A 19,718-nucleotide genomic window follows, 5' to 3' on the forward strand; every position below is an offset into this window, starting at 1 on the left:
CGTCCTCCTCCTCCTCCTCATTGAAACTCCTCACTGAAGTCAGCAGCTTTCCAGGCGCGCTCGCCACCCAGTTTCCAGTCCGCTGCGCACTTTACAGCTCGCAGCCCTGCGGCTCCAGCTCGGCTTTACTGACTTTTCGGTTGGAAGTTGGACCTAAAAACTTTTTTTGTGTTAGAGACAATCAAGCGCAGGTACGATGAGGACGCAGAGGATCGGCTGATTAGAGGTACGTTAGGCTCCAGTTTCACCCCGCAATGATTTAAAACATGTGTGTCTTGAGCTTGTTGTTGCAGAATCTTCCAAATTTCTCCGACCGAACAAAGAGTTCGGAACGTTGTTGACACACTGGGTAGAAACAGAGCTGTGTTTGCTTCCCTCCAGAATTGTTTGAGCCGATCATATTTATCAGCTTTGCGCTTGTAACAAGGCCAGTTCACTTCAGTGCACACGCACAACAGGGTCAGCTCTCTGGCGCGCCATAGCTGACATTTGGCTGCAGGTACCTGCTCTCCTGTTAATGAGTAAGCCTTTGGGAATTTGGACATTGTGTTGACCTCGTTGCGGCTGATTGCTTCCTCTTTTTGTTTGCCCTTCAGTGGTGAGATCGGTTTTCTGCAGTGCTGCTCCGGTTCCCCCCCGAGCTGGTTTTTGGACCATGGACATCGGCAACGATGTGGATCTGTCCAACGAAAACATCACCCCGTTGTGGAAACGCCGCACGGAAAATTGCCCCAAAGCCAAGGACCCGATCAGAATCAGACCGCGACCCCTCAGCTACCACATCAACGGGGTGGCGACGACGGACTTCCCCGCTGAGGACGATTCCTCCTTCACGCTGAGCCAGCCTGCTGAGAGACTGGTGGTGGCGCCCCCCTGTCAGGGCAAGAACGTCGTGATGCTGAAGCACGTTCTGCACAAACCTTCCCGGAAATCTCGAGTGGTCCGAAGCATCAGCATCGGGCACTTCTCCAGCGGGCTCTTCTCATTGTCCAAATTTAGGTCGGAGGACAGCAGGTCCGCCTCGCTGGACAATAGAGCGTGCAACGGAGACAATGCAGACCATAACAGGAAGAAAAACATTAATGGAGAGGCTGTATGGATTGGAGAGTGTCCCCAGGATCCCGGGAGAGAAACAACTGCGCAGTTGAATCTGAACACGCAGAAAGACGAGGCTTTATTCGGGAGTAGTTCTCCTCCGCCCGACGGCATTCCTCACAACGGTCCCCCGATCTTCTCTAACAATAACTACAACCACAACGACCTGTCCTTTCTGTCATCCAGCTCCTCTCCTCCTGCCCAGCGGACCCCCACCTGCTCCCACAGCTCCACGTCCAGTATCCCGTCCCTGTCTTCCCTGACGTCCTCAGACCCCCCGACGCCGCGCTCCCCATCCCCAGCCCTCCACAGGCAGGCCTCCACCTCCTCTGCCACCTCGCAGGACACCAGAAACGCCTCCTCTTCCTCCTCCCTCTCTTCCGCGTCACCGTCGCCATCGTTCTCACCCACTATCTCTCCCTCCTCCTCTATTGTCCTCAGCACCCACAGCCCCGCCGCCCTCAAGATGGGCACCCAGCAGCTCATCCCGAAGGCCCTGGCTTCAGATATCCGGCAGAGCAAGGTGCCCCCGTCTGGGCCTCAGGGCCAAGGCTTGGCCGGGCTGCTGGGCTTGGATCATTCCAAGAGAGCAGTGAAGGCTCTCAGCATGGTGGAAACAGGAACCTACTTTTCTACAGGAGGGAGCAAAAATGAGGGGACGGATGCAGAAAGTGAAAGTCCGGGGGCCCTCAGGAGAGGCCTCAGAAGCACGTCCTACAGGAGGGCCGTTGTGAGCGGAGACGACGCGGAGAATCCGAATAACCGTCCCCTGTTCCAGCCTGGTATCAGACTAATGGATGGTATCAGTGCAGCTTCACCATCCAGTCCTCAGAGCGAAAGGCTCTCAAGCCCTGGGACGCCCAAACTGGGCAGCCCTGGGACAACCAAACCCACCAGTCCAGGGATAATCAAACCAACAAGCCCAAGCATTCCAAAGCCTGCGAGCCCTGGGAACATTAAGGTGGGTAAACCTTTGCATCCAGTTAGAGCCTACTGGTTTACTGCATGTCTAATGATGTAGGTAACATACAAAACACGTGGAAGTGGCGAAGATTCTCATTGAGTGCAAAAGCAATCTTTTGCTACGCGATGCTTTGATCCCTTTCATCTTAGAAGCACCTGCGAAGTCCTCTAATGAGCTTTTGAACGGCATTTTCCTTCCAATCCTTTTATCCATTTGATTACGTCGGCAATAATCAACCAATCCGGTTTTATATTTGATTTTGCCTGATGATTGCCCAGATTATTCTGTAATTGCGGGTTGAAGTCCATCGTCTGGGCGGTCAGGCTGGGTTGATTGTGGGACAAACACAGCAGCAGCCTTTGTGACGAGTCCTCACAAGGAAACAATTAGCATGCTTGTTCGGAGACATGACGCAATGTGACACCCGTGCCCGCACATGCACAGTTGCTCCCCGTGGCGCTGTAACCAGACAGAGGTCGAGAAACGAGGGCAGGGAGAGGTCATGGGTGCACAGGTGCAGGTGCCTTCAGAGTCGGCGTCCGCCAGCTCGGGGCCCGTCCAATCCATTACCGTTGCTTTTCTCTTGCAGAGTCCAGATCGGAAGAAAGCTTTGACCGCTCAGCGGACGTTTGACAGCGAGGGTGAGTCAAACCACCCCGGCTGTGCTATCGCCCCCTTTTGGTTTTGTGCCTCAGATAAGCATTTTTTCTCTCCCCTCCTCCCCTTTTCTGCATGGGTGTGCTGCAGAGGAGGAGCTGTACCAGAACTACCAGGAGAAGGCCCTACACAACGACTCGGACGAGGAGTTCAGGGAACCCAAACCCGACAAAGACATCGTGGTGCAGTACAGGCCCATCCGCACCTCCTGGAGCCAGCTCAGTGTGGTTAGACAGACCTCTCACGCCTTCCTCACATTCCCCCTGCATCACTTGCTTACAGTTTACACCTTGGAATGCTTGTGCTCTGAAGAATGCTGTCATATCCAGTCTGGCTGCAGGACGTACCCATCCTCCCACTCCTGCTGCCTTCCTTTGCCCCTCATGCTGTTGATCAGGGAGGACGGGAGCGGTTGTTCCAGTTGTGGGTGGGCAGGGAGTCGGTCAGATCCACAGGAAGTCTCGGAAGCTAACTAGGTTTTTGAAATGTTGTTGCCTGAACTGCGGTGACCCCTGCATTACATAATTTACAGTAGTGGAGGATTTGGGTGGGGAGATGTTGAGATACAGAAGGAAAAAAAAAAAGTGCTCATCTCAAACATGCAGGCAAAATCCCATGCAGATTCGGTCGGACAAGGAAAAATGGGATCCAGCGTAGAGGGCGTTTTTAATTTTGAGTAGATTCTAACCGTACCAGAACTACTGGGATTCTCCCAACGTCCACTCTTTTCTTCTGCCCCAGCTGCTTTACAGCTGTTTCTCCGTTAGCCCGAAAATGTTTGGCCAGACGCTTCATGATCTCACACTGCAGGATTCTTCCAAAGCTTTCCCAGTTTGTGGGAAGCGCTGGTTTGGTGGGAAACCAGCACCGTTTGAGTTTAAAAGAACAGCTTGGTTTATTTGCTGAACCGTCGTGTAATGTGATGAAGCCAGACAAACAGATTATCTTCACGGGCATGTTCCTCGTGTCCCCTTGACATTTTAATTTGATTGAAATGCTAACAGGAGAGCAGGAGTGGAATAGAAGGAAGACCGATGTTTGGATCGCAGGTTTAGTTGTGCTGCGTGTTTACGGAGGGGTTGCCGGGCAGGTACGAGACAGACGGGGGGCTCCTCCTGGGACAATGTTTCTGATAAACAGGATGAGAAACTGACGGAACTTGGGAAAGATACAACCTCACGTGGTTAAAAACACAATGTTCTGCCTGATGAGGAACAGCAGCAACTGCCTTGATGCTGAAGCTGCTTCCACACTGAAAATTCCATTCGCGTTGCACCAGAAGACACACAAAAAAAGGACCCATATAAAAGCAAGAGTGTGGCCATGTATGACGCTGTCGTCACGCCTTTTGGATAATCCCTCCATGTCGTCTCCTCAGGTGAAGAAGAACGGCCTGTCGGAGCGGATTAGCCAAGAGGAGCGCAAAAGACAGGAGGTGGGAACAGCTGTCCCGGTTGTTTGTCAGTTTTGTTTCTGCCTCACCTGTTTCTAAATCCTTGAGTACATTCCCTCACAGAATTGGGATGCAAATAATCCCTGTAAGACATTGGAATTGTTCCATCATTGCTGCACGTAAACACCTCAGCCGCTCTCGCAACATTGCGCAACACATCTGGCAATTTCCACCATTTTCTATGACAAAGGTCGAGACGTAGGAGCGGTAAAATAGGTCTTAAAGAAATGAAACCGAAACCCAAAGAGTTGGCAGCGTCGTCACGGGAGATGACAACGCAGGTTAACTGGCAGCGCGCAGGTTAGCGTGTGAACGGAGCTGCAGCTCTTGTCAACATCCTATTCCGAGAACTGCTTTCACCAGGATGTCAAACTTAGTCTAAATAAGCAGCGTCTGTTCTGTTACAGTAAGATGAGACTCACGTCAACGTAGGTTTGGGTCATCACATAGGTGTCAGCCGCATGCCAAAAAAGAGACAATGATCTTTGACACAATTTGAATTAAAAACAATAGTTGGATTAATGAGAAACGCAGCTGAATAGAATTCCACAGAATTCCAAATGGAATTACACACACCAGGAGATGACTCACACCCTTCCAAGATTCCATTTCATGACTCAAACGTCTAATAACACACCTGAAAAGTTCCACTTTCCAGCCTCTTGATCCTGACTTTTCCACCGCCCTGCTCCCCAACGCCCCCACCTTTCTTTCTTAGGCCATTTTTGAGGTCATCTCCTCGGAACACTCGTACCTGCACAGCCTGGAGATCCTGATCCGCATGTTTAAGAACTCTGCAGAGCTCAGGGAGACCATGACCAAGACCGAGCACCACCACCTCTTCTCCAACATCAGCGACGTGTGCGAGGCCAGCCAGAAGTAAGCGCTCCACCTTCAGCTACAGACAAGTTCTAATCATTTTAAAAGATGCCTGTAGGAAAATCTCAGCGTCCACAACCCCTGCTTTGGGTTTTTCCATCCGTTGAGCAGTTTAAACACATTTCTAGAGAAGAAACTAGAAAGCTGAGAAACACAGATGCAAATTTTTTACCTCAGCAGGAGAATTATGGTTGGTGTTAGCTTAATTTGGGCCGTTGCTGACTGTTGTCATGACTGTGAACCATCATATTGTCCCTAAAATAGGTTTAAGGGTTTAATGTTGTGCTGGTGTCTGTCTATAAACTAGCTCCAGGCTGTAAAAACCAAATTTTCCAAACTTTTCCAGTTCACACTCAGATCAGATGCCTTGGATTGTCTGAATACTGTAGTCACAGTCCCCCCCCCAAACCCAGGGTCTCGCTGGAAGCTGATAAATCTAAGTAAGCATGAAATGAGGTTAAGTGAGTCTTAGTCTTTGTGTTGCCAAGTCAGTTTACCCAGAGCTGAAAAATGTAAATGCGGAAGAGGCCTCACGGAGTCCCTTTTCTCATTCGGAGGCTTCTATTTTATCGCGGCTGTCGCGGCGAAGACGTGCACGCAGCGAGACCTTTTACGGCGCCCCGCCCCAGCAACTGCCGGTGGCATTTGCCGAAGGCTTCGGCGTCAGAACCACACTCCATAAGGTCTGAAGGAAAAACCAATTAGACTCCTTCATTTCTGGAGGCTATCGGGGGGCATCTCTGTTACGCTCAATCCCACTTCGCATATCTGTAAATTCCTCAGCAGTTCCTCGGACATGCAGCAACCCATCTCTCCCCCCCCTTTTCGGGGCTTCAGTGAGGCAACACACGCTAGTGCTCCTCCCTGCACGAGTATGTAGACCTAAATAACCCCTAGGGAGGAAGCACAGGAGGGGAGGGCTGGCTGCAGGCATGTGGGGATGTCAGATGGTAAGATGGCAACAGCCTGTAGCACCAGTCGAGCAAGAAATGTCATTTTCCACCTGTCTTGGGAGGCGGAATTCGAGCTGAGGGCACGTACCGGGTCCACTGTCAACATACTGTAACTGTTTGGTTTAGGTTGACACCTTTGTCTTTGCGCCAGCACGGAGGTTTGGGGGTGGGGGAGGCAGACAGTTTTGCTTGGGGAGGGAATGCAGCCTGCCGGACACGGCCTTGACCCGCGAGAGCTTTGAATACACCTTTAGGTTCTGGCCCAGAACCAACGAGCAGACGAGGAACCTTCTGTTTTCTCCAGCAGGGTATCAGACCTGTTTGCGGGCGACCTCAAACAGGCCGGGCCAAGCGCCGCGTCCTGACACTTTCCTGTTTGTCACCTCAGAAAGTGTGCGCAAGGGTTGAGGCAGCCATGCGTCGTGCTGTGAAAGCAGCCATCTGGTGGCGCTCAGGAAGAGGAAACACCTGTGTTGTGTTCTGACTATTTTAATAGGTGGGGATATCCTCTTCTGTGATCTCACTGCTGGTCCGGGCGAAAGGTGTCCGATCTCCTTCCTGCCTCGGCTATCCTACGTTTTCCACGCGCGGGGCGACTCGTGGTTCGATGACGCTGCCGCGAGTCCTTGACACGCTGACCCTTCTTCCTCCTGTGTTCAGATTCTTTAAGGAGCTGGAGGAAAGACACCAGCAGAGCATCGTGATCGATGACATCAGCGACATCGTCTGCAAGCACGCCGAGTCCAACTTTGATCCCTACATCACGTACTGCTCCAACGAAGTGTACCAGCAGAGGACCCTTCAGAGGCTGGTGTGAGTGACCGAGCAGACACACACACACACATACACACACACACACTGAGGCAGATGTTCTTATCATATCTCTGGTGGATTCGTTTCAACATCATGGCGCTGACTCCGGCTCCTCTCGCAGTTCCAAGAATTCCACATTTAAGGACGTGCTGACCAGGATCGAGGGACATCCGGACTGCAGGAACCTCCCCATGATCTCCTTCCTCATCCTGCCCATGCAGAGAATCACTCGCCTGCCTCTCCTCATGGATGTGAGTCCGCCCAAGTCGCGCGGCGTCCTGTGAAAGACACATCCTGCTTTTTTTTAACATTTAAATGAAATATGCCCAAAGTTGTGTTTGTAGCTTGAAATGATTGTTTAGGATCTCAGTGGATGCGACCTTAGTCTTTCCCTCTTTAAAAGTTTTTGTGCCTCATTAATTTCCTGACGCCTTTTCCTCGCTCCCGTCCCTGCTCTTCCTCTCCCTCCCCTCTCACACACACTTCCACTCCCAGTCAGTGTCTCTCTGGGGACTCTGGGGTTTACGCTTGTACATTCACAGGCTTTGGGATCCTGAGAAAGTTTGGGTTGATTTCGCTTCTTCCCACAGCTTTTGTCAGGGTTCAGCATTTTCTGCGCGACGAGTGTTTTGGAGGATTTATTTGTTGACTGACCGGCGCTCTCGCCGCCTGTGTTGCAGACCATTTGTCAGAAAACACCTAAAGAATCAACACAGTATGAAGAGTGTAAGAAGGCCCTGCAAGCTGTCAGCAAGGTGTGTGTAACCCCAGAAACGAGGAAAATACTGCTAGCTTAAAAAGGAATCCATCACGTTTTTGTACCTTTGGACAGTTGAGGCAATATTGCGTCCGTAATAATCATTAAAGTACATTTCAAAGGTTAAATATGATGACTAATGACCGCGTCTACGTGTGTGAGAGCAGGTCGTAAGGAAGTGCAACGAGGGCGCGCGCACGATGGAGCGAACGGAGATGATGTACACTATCAACTCACAGCTGGAGTTCAAGATCAAGGTATGACAGCGATTACTTCCTACACTCATTAGGTTTTATGCACAGTTTAAGTTACCAAATGGTCAAAGCACAGAATTTAAGCTAAAATCGTAGACGCTAAAAAGTGCAGTTTCTAAAAATGGGATTCTGTGAAGAAAGAAAGCGGCTTTGCACTCGTGCGCTGACAAACGTGTACAGACACGCAGACGCATCGGTACAACATCGCCACGGCAGCTTGCTCGGCCAGTATCTGTGCAGACGACGCACAAGTCTCGACAGCCGCGCACGCGGCACAGTAGTGTGGGAAACAGCTGTAGGCCCATATAGGATCCTCATATTTTCCATCCGTGCACGCACATGCACGGGTTTGAATTTTCCCTCCTTCCTATTCTCCTCCCCCAGCCCTTCCCGCTGGTGTCGTCCTCCAGGTGGATGGTCAAGCGGGGGGAGCTGACCGCCTACGTGGAAGACAGCGGCATCTTCCTGAAGCGGACGTCCCGGCAGCACGTCTACTTCCTCCTCTTCAACGACGTTTTCATCGTGACCAGGAAGAAGAGGTGAGCGGGACGGCGCCTCCGCGTTTGGCTGGTGTGAAAGTGCGACGGCTCCGGTCGTAAACATCACCTGTTCTGACATGTTGAGGGAGAGAAGGGGGGGTAATAATGAGATAGTGATGATTATTCAGTCTACTGCTCTAGATTTTGGAGATTCGGTATTCCGTTATATCCGTGAAGCCTACGTCCATGAAGTGTGGTGTTCTCCACTCTGGCGTGGGCTGTGCACACACAAATATCCTCTATTTCTGCCCAACCTGAAAAAAAAAATCCCTCTTGTCCCGTCGCCCTCTCTGTCTGGAACTGATTTTAGTTCACTAGAAATTCCTCACAGTCATTCCTAACAACTTTTTCCTTTCTTCTGGGAAGTGGCTCCTGGACGGCAGGGCCCCGGCAGTGTACGGCGGAAGGCTTGTGTTTAGAAGAGGGAGCTGGGCAGGGGAGAGCACTTGTGCGCGTCCATTTGTTAAAACATTGGTGTGTTCCTCAGGGAGCACCGAAGCCCTGCTGTGGAACGCTATCCCGCTGCACTCCATGTGCAGCAGTGAAAACCAAACCCCAGCAGATCCGACTGGGCTGACCCGGCACCACGAGGCCTCCGTCCCTGCCAGAAACAATGTCGTACTTGTTCTTTCCCCTTCTTCCCGCAATATGACTTGGAATCAGTGATAGCAGAGATTAGCGTTCAGGCCCTCAGCTCTTGTTCTCTCCAAGAAATTCCAACAACCCCGTTTCTCGTAACCCAGCACTTCTGGGGACACGGTGAACACCCAGATGGAGGGGGTGAAAGGTCAGAGATACCTTTGAGCTCTGGGAATGTTTTCTGTATTTTCCTGACATCTTGGCTGTTAGCCTCTATGAAACGACTCGGAAATGGTCAAAGCTAATCCCAGTAGTAAATCCAGCGTCCCCAGTAAGAGAATTACAATGGTGTTATTTTTAAACCACTACAAATCAAGGAGACAGTCACGAACTGTTGACAATAAATGTCAGTGGCACCAAATATCAATAAATAGAGTTTGAGAAAACGGCCCCCCCCTTTTTTCCCCCCTCCTACTTAGAAACGGATCCCGAACAGAGATGTTTTTTTGGAACTTGCACCAGTGTCATGCTGGACTTCTGTCAGGAGGCGGGCCCACTTACATAATATCACTGTGTCCACACCAGCTGGCTCCCCTCTCATCGTTTCCCCTCCCCTCCCTCATTTCCCCCTCTTTGTCCAACATGTAAACATTCCTTCTTCCTAAAGATTTACACCTCTCACGCTTTTTTTTTTTTTTTTTCCCGCCTTTTATTTTCCTCTCTGGCGCAGACGTGACCTCGACGGCTGCCTCCGTTCTTCCTCTGTTTTGTCTATAATTCAAACTCTGTTCTCTTTTCTTGCCTTCCGTTTGAACCACGTCTCCCTCCGCGCACCTTCCCCTGCTATCGTCCGTCCTCACGCTCGACTCCAAGTCTTATCTCCCTATCTGCCGATTTTCGGGCGATCAGCTAAAGATTGCGCAACAGCGCGGCAGTAGTGGGCACAGCGGCGATGACGCGCGGGAGATGCCTGCGCTGTCTCCCCAGACCGAACGATCTTCATTCCTGCACGGTTGTGCGCAGCTCAGTTTTTAGAAGTTAATCTGTGCGTGGAAGGATTTCTTAGATGTTTCCCGCCCTCATTCCTCCTTCACCCCTCCCCAGAGTCATGTCAAATTCCAGGCATTTCACCTGTAGGCCCTTGGGGTCGTGATATAAAAGACGCTGATCCAACTGAATGGAGTTTAGGATGTTTGATAATTCAGGAAATGAGTGTTTTGAGCGCGGGTGTTCTGGTTTGAGGGGTTGTTAGCAACCTGCTTTAACTCAATTGATCGCTGCACAATAGGGATGGATGGTAACAACTGAACCTTGTTGAGAGTCTCCCAACCGCGACCAGAAACAGTCATGACCCCTGTGAGTGTGTGTGTGTGGGGGGGGGGGGGACACACAGTCACACACAGTCACTAGTGTTTGCTAAACCGGTGCTTTTGTGTGTTAGCCTGACATACGAGCACTTGCTAATGGACACGCTGGCTCACAGGAGCCTCTTCCTAGCCAGTAGCCTCCCGACTTGGCAGCTTCTTCAGAGCACAATGAAAACACACACACTCACGTGCGTGAAGGCGTGCGTGCACTCTCCCGTACAGGTCTGCTCCTGGACGAGCATGTCTCATAATGGGCTCCAGATGTTCTCTAACCGATCCTGTGCAGGGCGAGACTGAGGTTCATGCTCGGGTAAAGGTGACTCTTGGGAAATGTAGGCACATACTAAAAATGAGGGCGTTCCTGATTTGACTTTTACATGTGAGGCCTGATGTGAGTTGTGGCCTCGAGGCCAGTGGAGTCGAATAACTCCCCATCCTCCTTGGGTTAATCACCTTCACCGCAGAGAGAAACTCCGAGCACGAGTCAGAATGGAAGATTTACACGTTCTGATTTAACAGCAGATTTAACAGCAGTCTGCTGCAGTGTGTGTATATATATATATATATATATATATATATATATATATATACATATATATATATATATACATATATATATATATATATATACATATATATATATATATATATATATATATACATATATATATATACATATATATATATATATATATATATACATATATATATATATATATATATATATATATATATATATATTTTAAAGCTGCTGTTGTTTCGGGGCAAGAACAGGAATGCTTGTGTCAATTTGGGGCCGTATGGTGCTTGTGGAGAGATCACAGCCAGGCACAGGGATCCTTTGGGAGCAGGGAATAGTTTGGTGATTGAGGGAGCCAGGTTGCACCTTATTGAACTCTCACCAAGCGGTCCATCTTTTCCAGCGAGGACAGCTACACCGTGATCGACTACGCCCTGCGGGACCAGATCTGGGTGGGCCCCTGCCAGCCGGAGGATCTCAATCTGTCGCCCATCAGGACCACGGCCAGCATGCTCGTCTCGCGGCAAACCGGCGCCAGCCATCTTTTCCACCTGCGTTTCCGCAGCAACCACTCGGGCGAAAAAGTCACCATGATCCTGGGGACGGAGTTGCTGTGAGTGCCTGTTCTTTTCTTCTCCTCACTTCTGCATCGTCTTTTTTTGGTTCCACTTGTGCTTAATAGCCAGGTCGAAGGGTTCCGCACCATAAACCTTTCAGATGACGCGCGAGTTAAAAGTTTCACCTTTGAGCAGACGTGTTCATGGGCCACGAGATAAGGGTCGACATTCCTGCTCGGGTCCAGGAAGGCAGAGCGCAATCATTTTAAAGGCTTAACGTTGGTCTCTATAAAACAGTTTTGGCACATGACTCCCGCCAAGCTCTTATTTCTGAGGCTCTTACTGGCCCATTACAGGTCGCAGGGATCTCGTCTTACATCTGTTCTCAAGTCACAACCCGAGCCCGACTGCTGATGGTCTGCCTTTCCGAGAAAACGCATTCTCACGATTGCAGCCGTGCAGCGATGCACGCGCCGTACCGCTCAGCGATGTTAGCCGATGTACGGAGGGGAAAGTGCGTAGGAACGACTGCAGCTGCGGTCGCTCCGCTTCCTGGGTCCAGCTCACAGTAAGAGTGTGAAGCAACTTTGTTTAGATTATATAACCCAGAGGAGCGAGCGACCTGTCATACGCTGGGATTATTTGCTCTGGCGTTCAGAGTCCCGCGCGCACGCACGCGCACGCTCGCGATTCTTACAGTAATTATGTGCTGTGGTTCAGCACTTTGCTCAGGAGTGTTTTCATATGTGCAGGCTCGTTCCTCTTCATTCCTACGCTCTTACAAAACGTCCCTTTGTGTTATCGTTGGAGCGGTGCTTCTCCACTCGACTGTAAGATGCAGCTCCGTCTGCACCATTAAGACCTCCGCACACTCATCTTTTTCCATAAATGTATGGAATTCCCCAATATTGGCGTGTATTCATATGGCACTAAAGACTTTGTTCTTTTTATTATGCTCACTTCCTCTCTTTGGTCTGCTGGCCCGTCCGTCTGCATTCAGACTGTAAGTCAGCTGCACCAGGGTTCACTTGCAAGTGAACCCGCTTTGTTTGGTTCACAAGAGCTTTCCCGCCGAGCCAAACGAAGTGTACGATCTGAGGAGACGAGCTCTGTTCGGCAGCTCTGGTGTGAAAACGCACCGGCGTGTACAAGACTCAAGATTGTTTGGTATCGTTGATACCGATACCAGATTGTTTGGTATCACGATATTTATTCCAGTAATCCTGTGTGACCTCACCACGTATCACCTAGGTCCTATCAGGATGATGCCTTTTGAGGGGAAATTACCGGCCTCACACCTTGATATGTAGGAGCCATCTTGATACGTTGAAGATCTTTGCACCTTTCCTTAGGTGTTTATTTTTAGAAACACATTTCGACTGATACTGTTTCCTGCTTTCACATGTAGCTGAGAAGATTAGTACCACGACTTGAATTTGCCGCCTCTTTAATGGATGGGGTGGGGTGGGGGGGTCATCTACCTGCCCTCGCATTCTTCTCTGTGTCATCCTGGAAAGCCCCCGAGTCGCCCTCCTTTGATAGCGTGGGCTCGGGGCCCTCGGCTTTCTTGTAATGATGTGTATGAGTGTGAAAGGTGCAGAAGCCCACTCACTGTAGTACCCCCCCCCCCCCCCCCCCCAATGCCTGGTGCTATTTGAACTGTTGCCTAGCAGCAGCGCTTTGTTAAGTAGGGTTCCCACGGCCGTCCCTCCCCCGCCGTCCTTCGCCAGTGTTTTTTTCTCGCTCTCCCGAGTGCTTCACTGGGGCCGCGTAGATCATCCGTTAGCCGGTCGCCAGAGTCTCGTCTTTGTTCGGGCTGAGCGCAGAATAACTTCTTCTTCCTGCAGGCATTCATCCCAAATTAGTGATCTAACTCAGCGTGACACATGGAAGTGGCGGGACATTAGTCGGCCTATTCTGGTCATGACAATAATGAAGCCTAAAGATTCATTTCCCCGACACCGTGTGGAGAGCAGCCAGCGGTCATTTGCATTATGGATTATAGATTAAATGTGGCGAGGAGTGATGGCTGATGCCTTCAGATTACTGGATCCTTTTAGAGGAATTGTCTCGGCACTGCTCTAGTAATGGGCCACCTGATTCAAACTCTTATGTACAGCAACAACAGCTTCACATCGATTAACCATCAGACCCGTTTTCATCCTGGGCTAAACAAAGACGGAGCCCAAAAACACACCCAGAATATCGTAAAGGTGCAGATATGCGCTTTGTTGTGATGTCGTGGCTTTATGAGACAGAGAATGTTCCAATTTTTTCATGCTGAATTTGGTTCTGCTGCCAGTTGGATACACTTTGACATCTATCGTGCTAACGTGGCGTGTGATTTTCACGTAGTATTTTGGGAAATAAAAGGAGTTTTTTATTGTCAGAGCTATAAAATTCCACACATTATGAAAGCAGCCGGTGCTGTTTTTGTGGTAAAGAACCCCCCCAAAAAAAGGAACGCGCCAGCTCGTCTCCGACGTTGGAAGCTCGTGTGCGTCGTCGCGTGAGGTCCCAGTCACATGGCTGCTCGTCTGCTACATCTGTAACTTTAGCCATCGGGAACCCAGACAGACATCTGGCCTGGAGATGACATAAGGTCGCCCGTCTGTGTTTGTGAGTTTCTTCTGTCTCTCTCTTGCATCCATCTGTCGGTTGCACGCAGGTCCGGTGTCGCGTCCCGTCCCCTGAATGGTCCCTGTGAGTGGGAACAGAGCAGCTACAGAAGTCTGCAGCAGAACAGTTCTGCGAGTCAGCCGGACAACAAAAGCAGTTACGTGACAGAGCACAGTCTGTTCTGATTTATTAGTTTTGCGGGGTTTGAATTTTTCCCCTCTGTTCTGACCCGAGTGGAGACCCAGACGAGTGTTGAGAGTAAATAGACTGATAAAGGCTGCAGTGGCTCTGGACCAGAGTTAGGTTCAGGAGGGGCAGGTTCAACCACCTGCAGCTCACACAGATACCAGACTCACATGCCGTCATGTAAGGTAAACACGGCTTTTTATAGAAACTGAGCCTTTTCAGGTCACGGATCCGTTTGAGCCTTTCAAACACCGGTGGTTGGTTTTGTAAGATTTGATAAAAGTCGGCTTTTCTTTGAACTTGCTAGCTTTAGCGTGGTCATTTTCAGTTTAAAAGCATTGTAAAACTGGCACCATATGAAAATGTTGAGCAGGATTTAAACCACTTAAAAAGCTGAACCGGGTCGGTCAAATGGTTTCGGGGCGACCTAATCCAGCATCGTGGCTGCGCTTAGTCAGCACTTTGAATCCAAAGAATAAATTTTTCAGGACACGCTGATGACTTGTTCTGGGTTGACACCACCTCACAGCCTGTGGGTCCTGAAGAGGAACAAAGAGGCACGTACAATGGGAGCACAATAATGAGGACTGACTCACAGGAGTGTTTGAGGTCCGCTTCAGAGTCCCTGACTCAGAGGGGCTCACCAACCCCTCCCCTGGCAACGCTTCATTTCCTGAACCCCCTTATCTCCCCCACTGCATATCTCTGTAAATCCTCACCTCTTACTTTAGTAGCGAATGAAAACAGGTGAATTACAAGCTCGAGTTTCTAGAAATCTGACCCGTGTGAATTGACCTGTTTGGCTTTTCCCCCACAAAACAAGCATGCATGCGAGAGGGAGAGAAAGGAGGCTTGTCCTCTTCTGTATACCAGCTTTTGTACTTTCTCTGAAAACACACCTTGTCCGTTATTGCCGAGAAGAATGGAAGACTCAACTCGCCGGGTAACATCATCTCCATGTCCTCGAATAGCATGTTAGCTTTCATGTGTTTTTCATTCGGTTGCTGTAGAGTACGTGAAGGCAAATGTGCTGATATTCTGCTGCGTTTAAGAGCTTTAACGAGAACTGTTTGGTATTTGCATGCATACACAGCACCGTCTGAGTTTGGTTTTGAATAATTCCAATTTTAGTTTGTTTTTCTTATTTCAAAAAGAAGACTCACTGGGAAATGTGAAAGGAAAGTTTTATTTATACCACATAGTTTACAACAGTGTGTGATTTACTATAATGAATAATGCAGTATGTTGTCCTTCATGATTGATACTTTATTTCCTGGGACGGTGGTAGTCCTGGGACGGTGGTAGTCCTGGGGCACCTGTAGCTCAGTCAGTTAAGGACTGGGCTGAGAAGCAATGGGTTCTTGGTTCAAGACCCAGCACAGACAAAGACAGGGAGGCACCTGCAACACCCTGGGCCAGGCACCAAACCCTGCAATGAACCAGCATCTCATCCATGCCATCTTTTCCTTGATCACACATGAAAGGTGTTGTAGGGAGATACCCAGGTACCCTGTCCACATAGGGCCCAACAATCAGCTGACAACTCATCCAGGGGTGCACCCCTGCCCCCAACCAGCCACAGCTGGGACAGGCCACCAGCATCTCCACAACCCTGAAAGGGATAAAGCAGTCAAGAAAACATACCCTTTTTAAGCTACAGGTGGTAGCCCACATAAACACATGTATTCTCACCGCTACAATAACCTATCTTGTGCATTTAGGAATGAGCGAGCCAGATGGATCAGTGCTCTGGGCCAGAATATCAGCAACAAGTGTCAAGACAGAACTAGTAAGTTTCGCCGCACTGGGATCCAACTCTGTCCTATTGCGCCCCCGTGCGGGCACCCAGTGAACTGCTTCCTATATTTGGTACGCCATTGGCAGAAGTCGCTGATCTGGAGCGTTTGTTTCAGACTCCATGCAGGTGGAAGTGATCAGAACCTACACCGCCAAGCAGCCAGACGAACTGTCCCTTCAGGTGGCTGACGTGGTGCTCGTGTCACAGACCGTAGAAGATGGTACGCTTTTCTTTTTTGGATTGGCATCCCTTTATCCTCCCCCCTCCTCTGCTTTGACCCCTTGCATAAACACGACTCTCCTGTTTGAAGTTCACATGAACCAAAGGTCGTTCGCTTTCACGCCAACAAGGCCGGCTTTCATCTCCTGGCCTCGCCGGGCATCAAAGGAGACAGACGGCAGGACACGCAAATCTCACCCCTTCTCACCCCTTTTTCCTAGGGTGGTATGAGGGAGAGCGGCTGCGGGATGGAGAGAGGGGCTGGTTCCTCGCAGAGTGCGGCGCGCCCATCACGTGCGCCGCCACCATCGAACGCAACGTGCAGAGGATGGACCGCCTCAAGGGGCTGGAGACCAACGTGTGAAAGGAGCCCAACAGGGCAGGAAATGGACAAACGGGTTCGGGCGCAGCAGCAATCACCTGGGAGGTCAAAGGTTGTCGGAAGCACATTGTTCTAACTGTTGGCATCAATTTGAAAAGTTTATTTTTCTATATCATTTGAGTGCAACTAATGTGCAGCGGACTAAACGTGTTAAACCTGTCGGAGCTCCCCGGCTCCTGTAATGAGCCTATTACCCAACCTGAAAATGACAAGAGCAGCTTAGCAAACTCTATAAAATGACTTTAGTGATGTTATTCAGCTCTAAATGCAACTGGCCTTTGCTAATCTTACGCCGCTTGAGCTTTGAGCCAATTGAATTGTTAAATCCGGATGTTATCGGGAACTAGTCACCCTGTTAAATCTGCTGTCATCCATGACTGGAGCCCCCCCCCCCCCCCCCTTTAATCATGCCACAAATGGCCTTTTTTCACCGTTTTTTCCTTCACTCGCTGGTTTAGACAGCTTGAAATATCGCACACTCTGCGCGCCAGAGGTGCACCTGCAAATATCCTTCCGAGGATTTTTCCCGTGATATTGAAGGCCGGCAGAATTTCGTTTTGTGGTGAGAAGGGAAGAGACGCTCTGCTCTGAGGAAGAGGAAGCGCAGCCTTGGCCGCAACTGTCGAGAGACGTCACGGGAGCAGGAAGGGCAGATCTGGTGTTTGCACTCAGGGGAAAATGAGCTGTGATGCCACACGTAGAATACTTAGAATTACTGTAAATCAACTGTGTAAATGTAAATATGTAAAACGACCCCGACTTCCAAATGTTTTCCAGAATATTTATATCGCCAAAATCGTTTTTTTTTTTTTTTTTTTATATATATATAAATTTTAATCCGCCTCTGTAAATAAAATCCTGATTATTTTTTTGGCACCAGTTGCATTCAAGATGTTTGCTAAAGCCATGGCAAGTCACTTTTAGAGGCAGATTAAACAAAACATTTGATTTTATGTCCTGTTTAATGTGCCTTTCATCAACACAAGAGGACTTTAAAGGAAAAAAAGAAACACCTGGTATTCTTGCAAAATACTGGCAGAAGGCAAAAGAAAACCCGGAAAGAGATGTGTGATTATCATTCAAGTGCATAACATGTCCCAGAAGCCCGTCCTGGACTTGACCCCCTGGAACATCGTCACATCAGTGGAAGCTAGTTGTCATAAATATTCCAACTGTACCTGGACGCGGTGGCTTATTTCTCAGAACAAGTTCTTCTTCTTAGTCGTCATCAAAGTAAAAGTGCTGTCCCCTCGGGGGAGGCGCACTGTCGTAACCTCCGCTGCCGCCGGCGAGCTTCTCCTGAGTGGTGATGAGGTCGATGATGGCGCTGATGACTGCGCAGTCTTTGGACTGACTGTTCTGCCAGTCCACCGGAGCAGGAGTCTGAATTTTCTCCTCCAGCAGGGAGTCCAGCTCCTTTTTCAAACTCTGCCCATTAAACACACGCAGCGTTAGTGAGGTCACACTCGGGGCGACTCGACCTCCTTAGGACGCGTTCGTTTACCTTGACGAGGTGAGCGATGCGCGCCGGGCACCGGAAGACGATCCACTGGTCCACGGCGACCGTCTCGTCGCCCTCCTCCTTCTGGATCGTGATGTCTCCTCCGAAGAACAGCAGCGAGAACGGCGACACCTCGGTGCAGTCGTACAGGAAGATCTGAGGACGCGGCGGTGTTGACGGTTAGGTGCGAGACAAACCGTTAAAATCTGCTGTTGTTTCGTAACGACGCAGACCGCTCTCCTGTGGCGACGGCTGAAAGCGTCCCATTAGTGACGAGAGTTGTCAGCGTCAAATGTCACCGTGCCCTGGAAACCCGTTCCTCTCCATTTTCATCTCCCACGCATCTACCGCGAGCCATTTATTAATTTTTCATATTGAAGATTCTACAGTAAACATGTACGGGTGAGTGTGACGCTTTGTTATTTTAAATTCTCCATTTCTCACATTCTGAAACAACAGATGTAAAACACGAAGGACGACTCCAAACACAAGAAACATTATGTTCTATGACTAAAGGAAACCACGTGAGAGGTGTCAGCGTGCTAACACCTCTCACGAAGAGACAGCAAAGGGGAACAAAAGAGGGAGAAGAGAAGGAGAGCACCACTCAGGGAGCCGCACCCACTGTTTCTTCCTTGCCGGCGCCACCTCTGACGCCGCTGGAAGCTTTGAAGTGCCACAGCCTTTGAGGGAGTTGAAAGGCCGTTTTTTTAAAATCAAATATTCATTCGGGGTAAAGTGTACGTGACGGCCCTGTCAACCATTAAACGCCGTCTCGGGCAACAATCTGGGAGGATGAAGCAACCCTCTTCTACTCACGCTGCTTGTTCTCATCTTCAGGTGGTAAATGAGCCACTTGTAGTTAAATTCCCTCTCTTCGGCGTTGACCGACTTGGGGTGGATGTAGACCCTCCCGTCGGCCTGAGTGTACACCTTAACTCTGTGAAAGTGCGAGCATCAGGTGAGTCCAGAGAAGCAAACCTTTATCAAAATACTATGTTCCATAAGCTTTAAACACATCAGGAAACATGTAAACAATGGGAAAAACTCAATATATTCCCCTAAATTCATAATTCCATAAAAGAAGTACTCCTTGGGCACTTTAGACTAAACAAAACCTGCATTAACAAATATATTCTGTGAGTCGAGGGTTAAAATAAAAAGTTCTGTCGTCTTGAAATCCTCCCCCGTGCAAAAATAAAAGCAGAGAGGGTCAGCCAGACAAAACCGACCGCTGTGAAAAGCATCTTGAACAAGCGCCGGATCCACGGGACGCTGCAGAGCTCTGCTGCTGGGGAACGGCGAGTAAAATTGAGCCACGCCTCTAAAACAGAGGGAATGGGTCGTCTGTTTCAGCTCACTAATGCAACGGTCCCACTGTGATAGAGTGGGACCGTCGCACGCCACCGCCGCTGCCCCTGACACTGCCTAAGGGCCGACTTAATGACGACTGCATTGATTTTTCTTTCAGCCGGAGGAGGATAAAAAAAAAAATAAAGGGTCCTATTCATTGCAACATCTATCCACAGCCAGAGGTAATTACCAGGAGGCTGATAAGAGGCTGCAGCAAGATGCCACTTGACCGTCTCGGGATCATTTTGTCATTTCCTGCTGCGCTGCGAATCG

The 19,718-nt window shown here is 49.7% G+C and overlaps 2 protein-coding genes across 3 annotated transcripts in view; one reads left to right on the top strand and one right to left on the bottom strand.

Moving 5' to 3' along the window:
• On the top strand, positions 1-17,544 carry LOC101079375 (rho guanine nucleotide exchange factor 26). The gene is made up of 16 exons (XM_011608324.2): positions 1-226; positions 382-499; positions 597-2,056; positions 2,649-2,700; positions 2,807-2,943; positions 4,095-4,151; positions 4,888-5,048; positions 6,662-6,814; positions 6,936-7,065; positions 7,495-7,569; positions 7,739-7,828; positions 8,210-8,364; positions 11,234-11,443; positions 15,914-15,981; positions 16,106-16,210; positions 16,431-17,544. The coding sequence occupies exons 3-16, from the start codon at positions 656-658 to the stop codon at positions 16,571-16,573; spliced, it is 2,937 nt and encodes a 978-aa protein (XP_011606626.2). The 5' UTR covers positions 1-226; positions 382-499; positions 597-655; the 3' UTR covers positions 16,574-17,544.
• The window catches only part of dhx36 (DEAH (Asp-Glu-Ala-His) box polypeptide 36), an 18,282-nt gene continuing 12,323 nt past the window's right edge, over positions 13,760-19,718 (bottom strand). The window contains exons 24-27 of one of the 2 annotated variants that reach the window (XM_011608326.2): positions 18,912-19,032; positions 18,096-18,248; positions 17,770-18,019; positions 13,760-14,088 (exon numbers count right to left, since the gene is read on the bottom strand). In XM_011608326.2, coding sequence (XP_011606628.2) covers positions 17,810-18,019; positions 18,096-18,248; positions 18,912-19,032 — 484 coding nt within the window. In that variant the 3' untranslated portion in view covers positions 13,760-14,088; positions 17,770-17,809. Of the gene's footprint in view, positions 14,089-15,358; positions 15,805-17,769; positions 18,020-18,095; positions 18,249-18,911; positions 19,033-19,718 lie in introns of those variants that run through there. The other variant, XM_011608325.2, reaches the window with a different exon arrangement.

This window comes from Takifugu rubripes, chromosome 11 (assembly GCF_901000725.2).
Source record: "Takifugu rubripes chromosome 11, fTakRub1.2, whole genome shotgun sequence".
Classification (NCBI taxonomy): domain Eukaryota; kingdom Metazoa; phylum Chordata; class Actinopteri; order Tetraodontiformes; family Tetraodontidae; genus Takifugu; species Takifugu rubripes.